Raw genomic sequence first — 20,367 nt, forward strand, 5'->3', positions numbered from 1 at the left:
TAAACCATGAAACAAGTCATGATATCCCATTATAGCAGCAGCACAGGTGCTGTGTTAAAAGCATTTTAGGCCAGTCCAAAAAGAGATCACACAATTTTACATTGTGTAGTATCCAGCTGTCAAAAAGACATTCATAGGCAAATACTTAACAGGTAGGAAATTGAGCGAAGTAGTAGACTTGAATATGGTCCTTCCAATTCTCTAATCTAGTTTGCAAATTTAGTATATAGTACATTGAATGAAACCCTCTTATTGAAACAGATACAGGTGAAATTGTGAAACAAGTTCTCAATGCTGACAGCTGCACAGAACTGACAATTCAGAGTAGTTGATCATAAGTTGAGGATTCCCGCATAAGCTTGTGTGTATCCTTAAGTACTGTTGTCCTTCACCAGCCTTCTCCTAACAGTGTTCCAACACTGGAGTTATTTTTTAGTTCTGCATCTGGGCATAATACTAGCAATTCCCCATTGTTAGGCTTCGGACATTGGGAAAATCTGCATTAGCCTCCATGCACTTTAGTAGAAAAAGCAGATATGAAGAACAACTTTAAAATTTAGTTAAATGTCTAAAATAGTGGTCACCAACCTTTTGAAGCCCAAGATCACCTACCTTGGCCTTAGTAAAAGGCAAGATCGACTCCAAATCAATTATTTATACGCATGCACACTGGGGCAGAAAAGACCGGAAGTAAAACCCCGCAACCCAGAAGTAGAAATAATGTATGAACACCAGGGGTCACCACCCTTTTTTATTTGCACCGCGGACCGGTTTAATATTGACAATATTCCTGCGGACCGGCCAACGGGAGGGGTGTTAAACACAACCGGAATACAGTGATACTCGAAGCAGGTTCCTTATGTCTAGTCTATCCCGCAATTTAGTTTTCGTGGCTCTTAGCATTTAGCTTCTGTCCGGCTTGTTCACATTTTTTCCGTTGTCTTTAAGTGCAGGGTGCTTGGACTCAAGGTACCGAAGCAGTTTTGAGTGCTTCATTGCCTCATTAGACAGCCTCCTGCCAGACGCCTTGGCCAGGTGTGGCTGTTCCCGTACCGGGGCCGCAGCAGTTGCAGTCCGGAGAGAGCAACCGACCAACCGAGGAGTGCAACAGGACGCGGACGCACACCCGCCCGCCCCCCCCCCTCCCCCCCGTAGGATCCATCGGTTGACAGAAGTTTGGCTCCAGGGATGACTTTCAGTAGATCACAGCAAGTTAGCTGCTCTGATACTTATGGAACCCTGAGCATGAATTAGGTTGTCTACAAATATTTTAGCACCAGGTTCCCCATGAACATTCGGTGTGCTAAACAGGTTCAGAGGCGGCACTCATCCGTCCACGCTCCAGGCCAGTAGCAACGGCACTTCTCGCTGGCCACACAAAGCAGTCAGTTACCCGAGGCCAGTTACCAGTGATCTCTGACGCGTTTGGGTAATGACCTTGCATGTATTCAAGTTCAACAGTGGGAGTGACAGGGAATGAGGAAAAGTACAGCTGACTCATATCGTTCCCTTGTGGCAGTGCATGGGGGGGGGGGGGGGGGGAGCTACACGCATGCACACTGGGCAGAAAGAATGGAACTAAACCCCCGCAACCCGGAAACAATCTCTCAACAGTATTTGTGCATTTATTTTTCTTCTTTTTTTTTGGGATCTACTGGGTAAGTCTCAAAGATCAACCAGTCAATCGCTATCGACAGGTTGACGACCACTAGTCTAATGCTTGACGTTCAAATCATTTATATATTTTTAAAATTTGACTTTTAGGAGTTTCTGAAAGACAGGCCTTGCTAAATATGTATTGCTTTTCCGCACCACCTCCTTCACTTACAGCTTTAAGTACTCGCATATACAAGGCCCTACCTGTAAAGGACTTTGCCAAAGAATTTCAGAAAGTTGATAATAAATGCATTCACAAAAGATAGTTCATAATGAGCGCTCATGGGTAACACAAAAAAAAAGGAAATTCAGAATTGCAACAGTACCCAAGATCTGTCCTTCTGCATCAACTATACTCTACCCCTAAGACAAAGAGTTAGTGGAGATAACAAGTAACAAAATGAACAACATTATGCATTGACTTTTCTTGACTACAAAACAATTCTCTTTTGATCAAAGTTAACAATTCCTCTCCAAAAGTTAATGTGCCCAATTAATGAAATGAATCAGCAAATTTCACCAAATTCTAATTAAGTGTTTTGTTTGCAATAGATTTTATCAAAATGAAAGCATATATTAGCACACACACAATTTAGAAAAATACTCTGCTGTGCTAATTTCTTAACATAAATATCACAATCTTTTGAAATAGAATTCTAACACTATTTCTACGTTGAATTTATAAAAGGTAAAGTAATAAGGTCTAGCAATATAATTTACACATACAAAATATTTCCAGTGTACAGTATCTAAAGCTCTCATGCCTAGCACAATTTGATAATTAAAGAACACTTACACTTTTTTCAGCAAATTCAACCTTCACATCTTCTTTATTTGCATTCTTGATCATTACTGTGATGATAACATGAGAATCTGTCTGGTACCAATCATGTCTATAGTAAAAAGGAGTTAAAATGGCAAAATCAAGTTATTTAACAGTTAAGGGAGATGAAAATAAATTTCAAATCTCTGCAAACATGTAGGTATGGTACTAGCAACCACAGTACGAATTTAATCATACAAAGCATTTGTTTAACTGGTAATGGAAAATGCATTTTGACGAGCTCGCACTTTGCTTGAACGTTTCAGAAAAGTATTTGAAGTGTCATTGCCATAATACACTATTATTGCTTCTAAGCAGCATTTGAGTGTTTTAGAAGTTTCAAAGACTCCTACATTTTTTTGAAAAGAATACTAAATGCATTGTAAGCATTAATCCAAATGCAGACAATTTAAATTAAAATTGACAAAATGCAACAAATTGGAAATGTTAAGGAGGCTGCAAGTTGCTAAGCAACAGAAAGCAGTGGCAATGACAATGACGTTACAGCTGCATTTTGATTTCGCTATAGAATAACTCAAAAATATTAACAGGTCAAAAGCTTATATTCAGTACATGCAATCATTCCTATTCAAAAAGCACTGCAGATTTTTATGTGCAATAATATAGCCTTTAATAATCACTCATTTGTGAGAATGAATCCCGAATTTGTCATTACTGACATACTAAATGTAAAAACCTGCTTGTCACCTCTGTTCTATAAAACTCAACTTATAAATGGGACTAATTACAGTGCTGTGCAAAAATCTTGGAGATATATATGTGCCGAAAGACTTTTGCACAGTACTGTATTTGTCCATGTGTAGGAAATCAAATTTGTAAATCTGGTGGGAGCAAAGGATGTTGGGGATGGAGCACTGTGGAAGGGATGTGGAATAGGCAGCAGAGAGGAGTCGCAGGGAAGGCGGAGGGTGGGAGGGTGAGAGAGAATGTGGTGGCGTGGGTGCAGATACACCCAATATACCAGGCAAAGTAATTTGATTCCAAACAATGTCTCTCTGGTGCTTCCCCTCTCCAAGCTCCCTTCCCACTCAGTCCACAAAATCATTACCACTCTGTCCTGACAAAGGGTATCGGCCCGAAATGTCGACAGCACTTCTCCGTTTAGATGCTGCCTAGCCTGCTGTGTTCTACCAGCTTTTTGTGTGTGTTTTTGTTTGAATTTCCAGCATCTGCAGATTTCCTTGTGCTTGCTCCACAACATCATGATCAGGTTTATCACCAGTCACATGGGGCATGAAATTTACTTTTTGTATGGCGTCAGTACAGTACAATACATAAAATTGCTAGAGTACTGCTCAAGTCTTAGGGACCCTAGCTATATACCTGTGTCTTAAGACTTTTTCACTGTACTGTCCCTTTCTATGAAGAAGCAAATTTACTTGAAATCTGTACAAAAATAACAGGTTTGACAAAAATGCAGCATAATCAAGAATTTGATTATTGCAAATAAAGTTACTTACAAAATTTGCTTTACAATGCAATTTTAAAGAAGATTTCCATCACCATAGAGCAACAGAGAACGCATTGAGGTGAGTAGTGCCAGATTTAAAAAGCAAACTGGGCCTGTTGGAACTTATGGCTGAATTTAGGTTACTAGGCAATTGACAAGGGCCAATTTAGGTTCAAATGGAGCAGCCACTGTGAGAGCAGGACAGTGTTAAATGGGGAACTGAGGCTTTGGCTCAAGATGAGAAGAGGTGGAGGCTAGGTTGGGGCTTCTGTCAAGTTTCTGTCTCTTTTTTTGTGTCTAGTTAAGAGTAGTGAGAATGTATCCCAGAGTGGTGGTGTTTTCTTCTTTTAAGATTTGGGAGATCTGGGAGAACTCTAATGTTCTTGATGCTGCATTTACAAGAAATGATTCTGTGTTCGCTTCTTACCAAATATGTTAGAGAACTTGAGCTGGATACCTGGAGGTCATTTGGGAGAATGAAGAGGTGATAAATAAGAGCTACAGGAGGCAGTCATATCCAAGTTGCAAGAGGCAGGTAGCTGGGATGAATGACAGGAAATAGACAAAGCAAAGTACCCTCGTGGTCATTTCCCTCAATAACAAAGAGGCTACTATGGATACCTAAGTAGTTGAAATACTAAGGAGTTTACAATATTGAAGCAAATTAAATTTAAATTTAAAATATACCTTCTAGTAGAGAAACTAGATCAAATTAATTCTATATATTTGTAATATTTCACATATTGTAATGCAATTCAATATTGCTTAGTTTCCACTTTTGAGAAAATGGATGAAGCCACTAAGAAAAAAAATCAAACTGAAAACAGAGGCGTTAATTACTTGTTGGTATCTCAGACTCTTAGCTACTCTTCCCTCATTACTATATTTGCAAGCCTCATGTAAACTTCCATCACAATTTAAAATCATACATATTGATAGCATTATCTCAGGTTCATTTTCTAAGCTGTAGGACTCTATTTGTCCTTCACTCCCATCTATGATACACTCAATGTTACTCTTTCTGATATGTGCCTCACCATACAAATACTAGCAGGCCAAGAGTCACATCTACTTGGCTTACAGTACAACAGGTTCCAGGAGACTAGACAATTCTACGTACTGCACATCTTAGAGAGAAATCATAGTTTCAGATTCCTTCACGATCATTCAACTTACTAAATTTCTTCAATTCTAGTCTATCATTTCCACAACATATCTTGTTCTAAAATCTAACTTTTCAGCAATTTCTCACTTCCAATTCATCGCAAAAGAACTGCCTCTCCCTTTTCTTAATGCTTTCCCCTAGTTTTTGGTTGCTGAAAAATATGAACTAATAATTTCCTTAGATCTTTTTTAAAAGTTCCACAACCTCGTGAAAATGTAAAAATTTCATAGTTTATCAAGCTAATCTCTAAGCCAATTTCATCTCTTTTCTAAAGTTCATTAAATAAAATGCTGCATTTCAATCTCTTGCTTAAATAACAGTAACCAGCTTTCCCTTCAGCAATACAGAAATAACCCCAATTCTTACATTCTGCTACAGTGCATTTACATTTCAATTTTTTTTCAGTTTTGCAATCAGCCAAGTTACCCTAATATCATTCTTGTATCAAATCTAGGAAAGAGTATATTAAGAAAATGAATCACAAGGTTGTATACACTGACATACATGTATTATTTATTTTTCATTTTATTTATATATACGTACACACACACACACCATTTAAAAGCATTCAGTCCACACAACTATACTTACATTTTAGTCTCATTTTCTAATTTTAAAATATATTGAAGAAGGATTTTTAAGCGAATCTACAAAACATTGTGCATCATTTCAAATCAAAAGAAAAATTCCAGAAGCTGCCAACAATCTACCAGAAGTTAAAACCAAAACCGCAAGGCTGAAAAGGTATTTTTCTCCTATGCTAACTTTCCTCAGGTGCAATACTCACTTAATTTCTTGATGCTGATCATCTGAATAAATACCCCCTATCTCTGTAAGGTCCAACACTATGGTAGATTTTCAGCAGCCCACACCAAAATAAAAACATACGAGCATTCAAGACAAGTTAGGGAAATGATAACGGAGAAGCACAAATCTGCAGAAAGGTATAACACCATTTCAAGGGACTGAACATACCTCAGAGCTCAGTGCAGTCCATCGTGAAAAAGTGGGCAAACAAATGAAGTTCATGGCTCAACAATCTCTAAGGCTTTGGGTATATATATGGAAGGATGAAGCCCTGGCTTTAAAAAAAAGCATATCCTTGCCCAAGAAAACTACGCAAAGCATCGTTTACAAGATTCTGTGAAGTTGTGACAGAAGGGCTTGTGGTCAGATGAGACCAAAGTGGAACTTTTTGGCCTCAACACCAAAAAGTGTACTGCGGCACAAGTCTCATACTGAGCAACAGCCAGTTAATACCATACTTACTATGAAGTATGATGGAGGTAGCACCATATTTTGGGAATGCTGAAGCTGCAGGGACTGGAAATCTGGTTAGGATTATGAGAAGATGAATGCTACAAAATACAGAAAAATCCTGCATAAAAATCTGCAAGCCTCAGCCAGAAATCTTAAACTGGGGAGAAATCTCATCTTTCAGCAGGACAATGGTTAGCACATTGCCAGAGCAACTACAGACTGTCCTCAAATGAATAGTGATGTCCATGACTGGCCCACTCAGATACCTGATCTTAACCCATTCAACATCCCAGGCAAAACCTCAAGATTGCAGTCCACCGCTGCTCCCCAACTGACCTGGCACAGCTTAAGCAATTTTGCAAGGATGAATGGGCAAATCTTATACCATCACACTGCGCAAAGCTAATATAGTCACTCAAAAAGATCAATAGCTGTAAGAGGTGGTTCAACTAAGTACTGAGCAAAAAGGGATGAACACTTTTGAACTACACACACAAAATGCTGATGGAACACAGCAGGCTAGGCAGCATCTATAAGGAGAAGCACTGTCAACGTTTTGGACCGAGACCCTTCGTCTGGCCTGCTGTGTTCCACCAGCATTTTATGCGTGTTTGAATTTCCAGCATCTGTAGATTTCCTTGTGTTAATACTTTTGAACTGCTGACATTTCAGTTTTTGTATTTTTGGTTTCTCATGCTTTGTAATTTTTCCTTTTTTTTGTGCTCTATTGTGTTTCACAAATAACAATTCTCAGTTAAATTATCAAAATCCCTGCTCTAATACATGTGTGAGAAAGAAGGGTTCGGGGCTGAATACTTTTACAAGGCCCACTTGGCCTTGTCCTCACCTATCTGTCTGCCACTTCCAGATTGTATGGTTACATTCCCAGCTTGGTGGAGGTATACATACTTCACTCCAAACTCCCATCATCCCCTGTTCAGTAAGGACCAACTTCTAAGTCCTCCTTTCCCTCACCTTCCTGCTTCCATGACATTGGTCAAAGTTTTTGTTACCTGCAGCAATTTTCACCCTTGTATTGTTACTTGACAACTTGCCTACAACTGTTTCCATACTATCAAACTTATCTAACTTTAACTTTTAGATAAATGGCAATGTTTTCCACTACTAGTGCACTAAACTTTACTGTGTATTTGCTGCATTAAATTCCCGCCCTGTCTAGCAATTCAGTCTTCACCACGCAATAAGCAACCTCTACATCCTATTTTATCCAATATTTGCTCTGATGTATTATGTCTTTCAGCCTAAAGACTTTAACACTTAGATAAAAATCAAGAGTCCATTCAGCCTACCTACAACTAAATTGTTAAACTTCTGCTTTTACTGTTACACTATTGGATTTCTTTGATAACCATAAATAACCATAAATTTCAGTAAATTCCTCTCTGCTGCTCAACCAAACCTGTCAAACCCCAAATTCTAACCACCCTGACATCAAAAACACTCAACAGTTCCAGGTCATCCACATCTTGCGGTTTTTTTTCTTTTACAAGTCCTTCCGTATCCACTCTCATTTATGATACCACACCAGGCACTATACCCCTCAACTGCCCCCCACCCCAACTTCAGTTCCTGACTCCTGATTCCTGCTACATGCCCGCTTTCCTTTTCATGTTTTCAAAGACTGAGGCTATAAGGGGTTCAAATTCAGTGCCTAAAATTGCCCATCATGACCGTTCTTGCTACTTTTAAATTAAAAGACAGCTATCAGTAAGTTTCTTTCAACTTATTTTATTTCAATCTTATTTTATCATTTCTATTTAATGAAATGCTATGTTAAATAAAGATGCAAAATGATAAAGTACCTTGAACAGATCTGAAAAGCAAAAAAATTATATGAACCTTGGATCCTGAATCCCAAAGTACAAATCCCATTACAAAACCCAACATTAATCTAACCCCATTAAGTCATTGATAGCTACTGACATTGGCCAAAATTCTTCTTAAAAATTACTATGATAAAATTAATACAACAGTTTGCCTTTTTCAACAGCAAGTTGAACAGATCAGGAAAAAAGATCCACTATAGCAGCACTACTTCCTGTATGAAATCTGTTTTAAGCACAAAATAACATGTGGCAGATTGCTACATAAATAAATTTATTTTGTTGAAACTAATTCTTACAGCAATTCCTGTGATCTTTTAACATATTTATGGATTTGCATTCAAAATATGGGAAAACAATAATTAATTTTTTTTTGAAAGATCTGCCACACAACAAATTCCACAGCCCAAGTCAGTGATAATAAATCTGATTCTGATTTAATTGGTTTCCATATCAAACTGCAAGACCATAAAGACACAGGAGCAGAATTAAGCCACTCAGCCCATCAGGTGTACTTTGCCAATACATCAGGCTGATTTATTATCCCTTTCAACCCCATTCTCCGACCTTCTCCCCGTAACCTTTGAGGCACTTAATTATCAATAACCTATCAACCTCTTCCTTAAATATACCCAATGACTTGGTCTCCACAACTGTCTGTGGCAATGAATTCCACAGATGCAACACTTTCTGGCTAAAGAAATTCCCTTCAACTCTGTTCTAAAGAACATCTATTCTGAGGCTGTTTCCTCCGGTCCGAGACTCCCCACGATATGAAATAACCTTTCTATATGCAGCTATTGTGGACTTTATAAAGTCGTGGATAAGCGTGTCCTCACAAAATCATTCAGAGTCTTCTCAAACCAAAAGCCCAGGATGAATTATGTGATGTGCAATCTGCTGAGGGTCAGATCAGAAGCATTCAAGTCTGGCGATCAAAAAGTTTCAAGAGGTCCATCTACAATCTCTGGTAAACCATCTCACGGGTAAAGTGACAATTCCAGACTAAACTTAAATCAATGATGGATGCTTGACAGCTGTGGCAGGACTTGGAATGAATGCTATTGCCTCTTACAAAGTGAAATCAAGCAATATAGGTAACAACAAAGCTTCACTTCCAGATGAGCTCAATGCCTTCTGTGTTCACTTTGACCATCAAAACATCAAGGAACCATCACAGACACACACAGCCCCCAATGATCTTGTGATTTCAGCCTCAACATTATTCAGGAGGGTGAAAGCATGGGGGGGGGGGGGGGGGCACGTTCCAAATGGGGTTCCAGGCCAAGTACTGGAGACCTGCGCTGATTAACTGGCTGGACTGTTCACTGAGATAGTTAACCTCTTGCTGTAGCAGTCTGAGGTACCCACTTGCTTTAAGGAGGCTTCAACTATACCGATGTCAAAGAAATACATTGTAATCTGCCTCAATGTCTACCATACTACAGTCGGCCATCCTTATCCGCGGGGGATTGGTTCCAGGACCCCATACAAATACCAAAAAATGTGGATGCTCAAGACCCTTACTTAAACTTTTCTCAATGTGTGTGGACTTTAGGACCTGGGGGAGCTCAGGACCCGCTGTCTGCGGCTGCTGCTGAATCCGCAGTGTTTTTGTTCCGTTGACGGAAAACGAACATGATTGAAAATACAGTGGAAATAATAAAGCGATTGGAAAGAGGTGAAACGCCATCCATCATTGGAAAAGCATTAGGCTACTGTCAGTCAACAATCGAAACAATTTTAAAGGATAAAGTGAAAATAATGGAGCAAGTGAAAGGCCCTGCCCTGATGAAAGCTACAATTACTACTAAGCAACGCATTACTGAAATACATACATTTCTTAAGTGTTTTATATGCATAGAAAGGTAAAATATATACTATATACTAATACAAACGTTTAACTAACTGACGCTAAATAATACCAGATGTACCTGTTCGGACTTACGTACAAATCCGACTTAAAGACGGACTCAGGAACTGAATTCGTTCAGAACCCAGGGACTGCCTACTTTAAATCATCTCTAGATTATGAATAATACCTAATACAATATAAATGCTATGTAAATAGTTATACTGTATTGTTTAGAGAATAATGACAAGAAAAGTCTGTGCATGCTCAAACGAGTGCTGGAGAGAGAACTTCCAGGTTTCCCAATCCGCAGTTGGTTGAATCCACGCAAGCGGAACCTGCGGAGAAGGAGGGCGGACTATACTCTCATTGGCAGAATCAAAGGTAGTGATGAATCAGTATAAAGGAGCGACATTGAAAATTTTGCTGACTGATGCCACAACAACAACATCTTACTCAATGTCAGCAAAACAAAGGAGGTGACTGACTTCAGGATGAAGAAACAGGATGAAGAGAAGACAAACCTCATAGGAGGTTCAGAGGTGGAGAGGGTCAGCAATATTAAATACCCCAGTAACACACAAAATGCTGGAGGAACTCTGCAGCATCTCTGGAAATAAATAAACCATTGACGTTTCAGACCGAGATCCTTCCTCAGGTCCAAAAAGGGGAGGGGAAGATGCCAGAATAAAAATGTGAGGAGAGGGGAAGGAGGATAACTAGAAAGTGATAGGTGAAGCCAGATGCATTGGAAAGGTAAAGAGCTGGAGAGGAAGAAATCTGATAGAAGAGAGTGGACTCTAGGAGAAAGGGTAGGAGATTCCTCCCCTCTCCCATGTTATAATCTCAGAGGACCCATTCTGGGCTCAGCAACACAAGTGCAATTAAAAAGCACGGCAGTACCTTTATTTCCTTAAAAGCTTTCCAAAGATTTGGCATGATATCTAAAACTTTGACAAGCTTCTATAGATGTGCGTTGGAGAGTACACTGACGGGCTGCATCACAGTTGGTATGTAAACATCAATGCCCTTGAATGGAAAATCCTACAAAAAGTAGTGGATACAGCCCAGTTCATCACCGGTAAAGGCCTCCCCACCATTGGGCACATCCACACACAACACTGTTATAGGAAAGCAACATCCATCATCAAGGACCCTCCCCCATCTCATCTCCCTATCCATTCTCTCTGCTGCCACCAGGAAGGTGGTACAGGAGCCTTAGGATCCACACCACTAGATTCAGGAACAGTCATTACCCTTTAACCATCAGGCTCTTGAACCCAGTGGGGATAACTCCACTCACTGAATCACTGAACTGTTCCAACAACCTATAGACTCACTGTCAATCTCTCTTCATTTCATGTTCTCAATATTTATTGCCTATTTATTGTTTTTTTTGTCTGCTCTATTGTTGCAGTCTTTCATTGATTCTATTATGGTTACAAGATTTATTAAGTATGCCCACAAGAAAGTTAATCTCAGGGCTGTACACATACGTACCTCAATAAATTTACTTTGAACTTTTAACTCTATCTTGGACTTCCAATGTATAAAATTCTACCATCACCATTAATGGAGGGTTATTGCTTAAACCCATTCATAAAGTGATATAGCTAATCATTTCACCATTATAGTGCCTGCATTTCTAATTCCCTCCATAAATACTACCAGTTAGATGAACAAAAACGCCTTGCAAACAGAAAGAAAAACAGCTCCATCAACAGGTAAAAGGCAGCAAATGCAGCAAAATTTAACACTCATTCACATAGTTTTGTGACTTGCTGGTAACATAACAAAGGAATACACTACTAACAGAAACTGCTTAAAAACAGTTAGTTATATGGTTCAGTCCCACAAACAAGTATAACTGATAAATAAAGGAAGAGAACAACACTAAGATAATCAGCAGTTTCAGGAAATAAGACAACAGTGAAGAAGCAAAAAATTTAGTGACAACATAATTACCAATTCACAATTATACAAAAAGGACTACTTTTCCAAAAGCAGACTCAACCAAGAGTTTGGAAAACTAAAGCACGTTTCAGTGAAATTAATAACTTAAGAATCATGATCAATGCCATAACCTAATGCATTCAAATGATGGTTTTAGTACCATACACTGCTGAAAAAATTCCCTTGGTAACTTACTTTATTTTGCGTGCTGCCGTCTGTTGCTTCAGTGTCTGTTTTCCAAAGGCCATCAGAAGTGTTGCAGAAGCAGAAAAAAAAGCAAAATACAATCAAGTAACACAAATAACTTGCAAGAACCTTTTACTGTTCAAAATTTGCTGTCTTTGACATTTAACGATAAACTAATTATATTCACAGTTCAAATTTTGTGTCTTATTTGCATTCTAAATTGCTTTCATGGTTATTGTTCAGCAAGTTTAATTTTGGATATAAAAACTTAGATTTGTGCATCCTACTAATTGAAGTGCAATTAAACTGAAATGAAATGGCCATTTCAAATGCCTACCATTTGAATTTGAAAACCTTACTTGTGCACCAAAATAGTGCTTACAAAATTACCAAAATTTTGACATCATCAGCAAAATCCCTTTGGAATTTTGACCTAGTGCATTGCACATAAAAATTAAATATCATCTCAATTATAGAGCAGTACAGATGCCACTAACACAAATTACAATTACATGAAAAGGAAGCACAAGGAAGATAATGGCATTCCTTAATTTGTTTGAGTAATGATCAACTGGGGACCATGCTGAATCAAGCAGATTGAGCCTCTGGTGAGTTGTTTTGCAAGAGCCCCTACAGCAAGTAGTTTGCCAGTGATTTGCAAATACATTACAAGCAGGAAGAATTTTTAAAGATATTCTTGTCAAAAGCTCTTGGATGGGAGATATAACTACAAGTACCCTGTTCACCTTCTACAACAAAGACAAAAATTAGGAAGAATACAGTAATGGCTGAGATGAAAACTACTTTAAGTATGTAATCCTCCCCACCAGTAACACTGCTTGGAAAAATTCAAGACATTAGAAAATTTGGGGCTAATATGCTATAGCTACAGTGTCAAGCTACAGTAAAACTCTGATAATCCATAATCCAGTTTTTCAGAAATCCCAGAACTCCCCTAAAACTCAACAGGGCCCAGATACCTGCATTCAAAAGCTTCAAATGAGAAATAAAAGCTTCTGATTTCATTGAAACTTTGTTATAATACTGTGCAATATCTGTGTGTTAAACCATTAACAGAAATATTAAATAAATCATCCAGCATTGCCAAAGTTCTAATTATGGAAATTTTTCTGTACATGCTGATAAACTCTACCAGATCTGATGTAAAGCCTCGGTTACAGTAGATTTAGGTGATAAACACCAGACTAAATCTGCATCTTTTAGTGAAGCATCAGACTTCTGCACTTGGTTTAACTCAGTGCATCTGGAAAACAATGCATTCTGTAAGTTGTCAGGAAATGGAAAAATTCAAACCAGAGCTGCACTGCAGCTGGTTGGAGTACCGAATCTCTAAGGTGCTAAGAGAAAATACCAGACTAAACCTCAGAGCTGTGGCAGGGTTCACAAGCTGTAACTTGTTACAAAAATAGCATCACCAACAGAACATCCCTTCCCGATGAACTAAATGCATTTTATGCGCACTTTTGAATAGAAGGGAACCAACACACAAAATGCTAAAGCAATTCAGCAGGTCCGGCAGCATCTATGGAAATAGACAGTCGATGTTTTGGGCCTCGACCTTTCTTCAGCAGTGAGAAGGAAGGGGAAGACGCTAGAATATAAAAGGTGGGGGGGGGGGGTAGAAAGAGGCTATCTGGAGCCAAGTGAGTGGGAAAGGTCAAGGGCTGGAGAGGAAGGAATCTGATAGGAGAGAAGAGTGAGCCACAGGAGAAAGGCACAGAGGAAGGGATCCAGGGAGAAGTGATAGGCAGGTGAGAAGTAGTAAAAGGTCAGAGTGGGGGAATGGTGGGGGGTGGGGGTGAAATTTGTTTATCAAGAGTCAATATTTATGCCATCTGGCTGGAATATAGCCAGACGTAATATAAGATGTTGCTCCTTCTCCCTGAGGGTGGCCTCATCTTGGCACAAGAAAAAGCCATGGAACGGGAATGGGAATAGGAATTAAAATGTTGGCCACCAGGAAGTAGCCTTCTGGCGGATGGTGCAGAGGTGCTCGATGAAAGAATCCCCAATTTACGACATGTCTCACCAATGTAGGAGTTCACATCTGAAGTGCCGGACACAATAGATGACCCCAGCAGATTCGCAGATGAAGCACTGCCTCGCCCTGAAGAACTGTTTGGGACCCTGAATGGAGATGAGAAAGGAGGTGTAGCCCTTAGACCATTTACAAGAATTAGTGCCAGTTGGGAGATTAGTGGGGAAGGACAAATGGTTAAGTAAATTGCATGGCAGGTGGGGGGGGAGAGAGAGAGAAGAAGATGTGTTTATTGGTTTAGTGCTAGGATCACTTTGGAGATGGGAAGATGGGATAAGTTGTGAAGGATAATGTGTTGAAGTGGCTGATGGGATGGTAGGTAGGACAAGAAGAACTATCATGTGAGGTGAAGGGAAGATAAGGTAAGCATTGATATATGGGGAATGGAGGAGATGCAGATCAGGGCAGCATCAATAATGGAGGGAAGGAAATCCCACCCTTTAAAGGAGGACATTTCTCATGTCTTGGAACGTGAAGCCATGTACTGGGAACAGATGCGGCGGAGGCAAAGAAACTGAGAAAAGAAAAATAGCATTTTTACAGGAGATAGGGTGGGAAGTGGTATAGTTGAGATGTGTGGGAATCAGTAGGTTTAGAAAAGATGTCAGTTGACAGTTTGTCTCCAGAAATGGGGGGGGGGGGAAAGAGAGAGGGAGAGAGGGAGACAGAGAGGGGGAGAGGGGGGAGGGGGGAGGGGGAGAGGGGGAGAGGGGGAGAGGGGGGAGGGGGAGAGGGGGAGAGGGAGGGGGGAGAGGGAGGGGGGAGGGGGGAGGGAGGGGGGAGGAGGGGGGAGGGGGGAGAGAGAGAGAGAGAGAGAGAGAGTGAGAAAGGGGAAGGAAATGTCAGAAATGGACTAAGTAAATTTAAGAGCAGGGTGGAAATTAGAGGTAAAATTCATAAGATTGACGAGCTCAGCATGAAGCAGCACAAATGAGCATAGAAGCTGGGATGGAATGTTAAAATTGTACAAGGCATTGGTAAGGCTGAATTTGGAGTATTGTGCACAGTTCTGGTCACCGAATTATAGGAAAGATATCAACAAAATAGAAAGGGTACAGAGAAGATTTACTAGAATGTTACCTGGGTTTCAGCACCTAAGTTACAGGGAAAGATTGAACAAGTTAGGTCTTTATTCTTTGGAGCGTAGAAGGTTGAGGGGGGTAGAGTTGACGTGGATAGGCTTTTTCCATTGAGTATAGGGGAGATTCAAACAAGAGGACATGAGTTGAGACTTAGAGGACAAAAGTTTAAGGGTAATATGAGGGGGAATTTCTTTACTCAGAGAGTGGTAGCTGTGTGGAATGAGCTTCCAGTAGAAGTGGTAGAGGCAGGTTCGGTATTGTCATTTCAAGTAAACTTGGATAGGTATATGGACAGGAAAGGAATGGAGGGTTATGGGCTGAGTGCGAGTCAGTGGAACTAGGTGAGCGTAAGCGTTCGGCACGGACTAGAAGAATCGAGATGGCCTGCTTCCATGCTGTAATTGTTATATGGTTATAATGCAAGGAGTATCATTAACAAGGCAGACGAACCTACAACATGGATGAGTACATGGAACTATGATGCTGTGACTTGGATGTCTCGGGGCAGGAGTGTGCAGGCTTTAGAAGTTTCAAAAATGACAGGCAGGGAGGCAAAAGAGGTGTGGGCATAGTATTGCTAATCAGGGATAGTGTCACAGCTGCAGAAAAGGAAGTCATGGAGGGCTTATCTACTGAGGCAGTGTGGGTTGAAGTCAGAAACAAGACAGGGACAATAACTTCACTGGGTGATTGTTATAGACCCTCCCCTATAGTAACAGGGACATCGAAGGGCAGATAGAGAGGCGGATGCTGGAACGATGCAATAGTAGTTGTTGTGATGGGTAGTTTTAACTTTCCTAATATTGACTGGCATGTCCTTAGAGAAAGGAGTTTAGATAGGGGGGAGTTAGGTGTGTTCCAGAAATTTCCTGACACAATGTCTGTAAGCCAACTGAAGGAGAGGCTCTATTTGATCTAGCAATGGGAAATGAACCTTATCAGGTATCAGATCTTTTGGAGGGATTACAATCTCCTTTACCATTGTGCTGGAGATGGATAAGAGCTAACAATTCAGGAAAACATTTAATTGGGATAGGGGGAAAATATGATGCTATTAGGCAGGAATTTGGGAACATAAATTGGGAGCAGATGTTCTCAGAGTAAAGCACAGCAGGAATGTAGCAATTGTTCAGGGAACATTTGCATGGTGTTCTGCACAGATATGTTCCATTGATGCAGGGAAAGGATGGTAGGGTAAAAGAACCATGGTGATTAAAGGATGTGGAAAATCTAGTTTAAAAAAAAGCACTTCCAAAAAGTTAAAGAAACTACATTCTGATAGTGTTCTAGAAAATTACAAGTTTGCCAGGAAGGAGCTGAAGAATGAAATTAGGAGAGCTAGAAAAAGCTATGAGAAGGCCTTGGCGAGCAGGATTAAAGAAAACCCCAAGGCAGTCTACAAGTATGTGAACAGCAAAAGGATGAGCTGTGTGAGAATAGGACCAATCAGGTGCTATAGCGGAAAAATATGCATGGAGTCAGAGGAGGCAGCGGAGGTACTTAATGAATACTTTGCTTCAGCATTCACCAGGGAAAAGGACCTTGGCAATTGTAGGGATGATTTACAGCAGACTGAAACGCTTGAGCATACAGACATTAAGAGGATGTGCTGGAGCTTTTCAAAAGCATTAACTTAGATAAGACGCTGGGATCAGATGAGAAATACCCCAGGCTACTGTGGGAAGTCAGGGAGGAGATTGCTGAGCCTCTGGCGATGATCTCTGTGTCATCAATAGAGGCGGGAGAAGTAAAGGAGGATTGGAGGGCTGCAAATGTTGTTCTCTTGTTCAAGAAAGGGAGTAGATAACCCAAAATATTATTGACCAGTGAGTCTTACTTCAGTGGTGGGCAAGTTGTTGGAAAAGATCCTGAGAGGCCGGATGTATTAGTATTTGGAGTGACACAATCTGATTACGGATAGTCAGCATGGCTTTGTCAAGGGCAAGTCAGGTCTTACAAGCCCTACTGAATTATTTGAAGATGCAACAAAACACACTGATGAAGGCAGAATTGTAGATATAGAGTATATGGATTTCAGTAAGGCATTTGATAAGGTTCTCATGCAAGGCTCAATCAGAAAGTAAGGAGGCAGAATCAGAGAGATCTTGGGGTCCATGCCCAAAGGACATTCAAAATTGCTGAGCAGGTTGACAGTGTTGTTAAGGTGTGTGGTGTGTTGCCATTCTTCAACTGCAGTATTGTGAGTATTGCAGTATTGTGAACTGCAGAGCTGTGAGGTAATGTTACAGCTTCGTAAGAACCTGGTCAGACCCCACTTGGAGTACTGTGTCCTGTTCTGGTCACCTCACTACAAGGAGGATGTGGATACTACAGAAAAAGGGCAGAGGAGATTTACAAGGATGGTGTCTGGATTGGAGAGTGTGTCTTATAAGAATAAGTTGAGTGAACTCAGCCTTTTCTCCTTGGAGCGACGAAGGATGAGAGGTGACCTGATAGAGATGTACAAGATGGTCAGAGGCACTGATTGCATGGATAGTTAGAGGCTTTTTCCAAGGGCTGAAATGGCTAACAAGAGGGGACATAGTTTTAAGGTGCTTGGAACAGCAGGGACATCAGGGGTAACTTTTTCACACAGAGCAGTAGGTGTGTGGAATGCACTGCTGGCGAAGGTGGTGGAGGCGGATACAACAGGGTCTATTAAGAGGCTCAGGTGGAGCTTAGAAAAATAGAGGGCTGTGGGGTAGGGCAATTCTAGGCAGTTTCTAGAGTAGGTTACATGGTCAGCACAACATTGTGGGCCGAAGGGTCTGTGCTGTAGGTTTCCATAGTCTAATCAGCAAGGATAGACAGCAACACCTCAGCCACAATTACTGTAAATACTGGTGCATCCTCAGGCCCTTATAGTCTTAACTGGGTGGCTAGATTCTGCTCGAACTCCATACGGATTAGGCCATTTGATCGATTGCGTCTGCTCCGCCATTTCATCATGGCTGATCCATTTTCCTCCTGCGTTCTCCTCGTATTCCTTCATGCCCTGACCAATCAAGAATCTATCAACCTCTGCCTTAAATATACATAAAGACTTGACCTCCATTCCACAGATTCCGCACTCTGACTAAAGAAATTTCTTCTTCTTTTACATTAAGTTCTCTAATCAATTCTGGTTCACTGCATAATGCCCAATCCAGAATAGCTGATCCTCTACTGGGCTCAACCATGAGCTGCTCTAAAAAGCTATCTTGTAGGCACTTTAGAAATCCCCCCCTCCTGTATTCCACCACCAATTTGATTTTCCTAATTTACCTGCATATTGAAGTCCCCCATGACCCTTTTGGCATACCCCATTGTAATTTAGGCCACATCCTTACTACTGTTTGGGGGGTCAGTAAAACTCCCATCTCTGCCTTTTAACCCATGCAGTTCCTTAGTTCAATTCACAATGATTCAACACCTTGCGACCCCATGTCACCTCTTTCTAATGATTTGGTTTCATATTTTACCCTCTGCCTTCCTGCTTATTGCTTATCCTTTTGATACAATGTTTATCCTTGGACATTAAGCACCCAGCTATAATCTTTTAGCCATGATTCAGTGGAGTCTGCAACATCATGCATGCTAATATGCAACTGTGCTACAAGTTCATCTAACTTCTTCAATATACAGCGTGCATTCATATCCAACACCTAGAGTCCTGTATACACAGTTTTTGATTTTGTCACACCATGCTCAACTTTTTGATTCCTAACTTTGTTTGATGTCTTAACAACATCTGCCTCCACAACCTCTCCACTAACTGTTCTGGCACTCTGATTCCCAACCATCTGCAATTCTAGTTTAAACCTTACCATGCAGCATGAATAAACATTCCTACTAAGATAATAGTTCTTCTCCAGTTCAGGTGCAAACTGTCCCTTCTGTACAGGTCCCACCTTCCTTGCTAGAGAGATCAATTATCCAAAAATCTTACGCCATCCCCTCCTACACCAACTCCTTAGCCACATATTAAACTGTATAATCTTCCTAGTTCTAGCCTCAATTGCATATGGCACAGTAGCAATTCTGTGCTCACAACACTGGAGATCTTTAACTTAGCACCCAACTCCCTTTGCAGAACATCATCACTTGTCCTGCCTATATCATTGGTATCTACACGGACCACGAGTTCTGACTGTTCACACTCCCACTTAAGAATGCTGAGGACTCGATTCAAGATATCCCAGAGCCTGGTACCCGGGAAGCAACATACTATCTGGGAATCTCGTTCTCGCCCGTTCCCCTATCTAATGAATCCCATAATCACCACAGCGCGCCTTTTCTTTCCGCTGTGCTTCTGAGTCACAGAGTCAGACTCAGTGCCAGAGACCCAAACACTGACTTTATTCTGTTTAGTCATCCACACTGACAGTATGCAAAGTGAGAGAGGGATGGCCATAGGGGTACTCTGCACTGGCTCCTATTTAAACTCCTTTTACAAGTATGCAGCTGATACCACCCTAATGGGCCGCATCTTAAATAATGATGAACTGGAGTACAGGAAGGAAGTAGTTGCCATGACAACAATCTTTCCCCTCAATGTCAACAAAAGAGTTAATTACTGATTTCAGAAGGGTGGGTGGGGTTGCATCTACTCATCTACATCAATAGCACGTGCAAGACATCACCAGCAGCAACCTACCGACAAAGACACACATATAGGTTCCAAAAAAAAGGGCCAGTAATAACATTAATGATCCTACCCACCCTGCTTCAGGACTGTTTGTCCCACTCCCATCAGGGAAGAGGCTCTATAGAATCCACCAGACAGTTACTTCCAAGGTCATCAGACTGATCAACACCTCCGCCCATTAGTCAACACGAACATCCCTCCTCCAACCACCACAAACACAACAGCACCTAGCGTCACTTTATGTACAGTCTATAGTTGCAAGAAAACATTTGTGGACCCTTGGCAAGTTTTCTGCATTAATTTTACGTAAAATGTGATGTGATCTTCATCCAAATCACAATAACAGACAAACAATCTGACAAATCTACTAACACACAAACAATTGTACT

At 40.6% G+C, this 20,367-nt stretch overlaps 1 protein-coding gene across 1 annotated transcript in view; it reads right to left on the reverse strand.

The window, feature by feature from the left end:
• The window catches only part of sugt1 (SGT1 homolog, MIS12 kinetochore complex assembly cochaperone), a 167,814-nt gene that overhangs the window by 103,128 nt on the left and 44,319 nt on the right, over positions 1-20,367 (reverse strand). The window contains exons 8-9 of the mRNA XM_059964741.1: positions 12,220-12,254; positions 2,453-2,549 (exon numbers count right to left, since the gene is read on the reverse strand). Coding sequence (XP_059820724.1) covers positions 2,453-2,549; positions 12,220-12,254 — 132 coding nt within the window. The remainder of the gene's footprint in view (positions 1-2,452; positions 2,550-12,219; positions 12,255-20,367) is intronic.

This window comes from Hypanus sabinus, chromosome 3 (assembly GCF_030144855.1).
Source record: "Hypanus sabinus isolate sHypSab1 chromosome 3, sHypSab1.hap1, whole genome shotgun sequence".
Taxonomy (NCBI): Eukaryota; Metazoa; Chordata; class Chondrichthyes; order Myliobatiformes; family Dasyatidae; genus Hypanus; species Hypanus sabinus.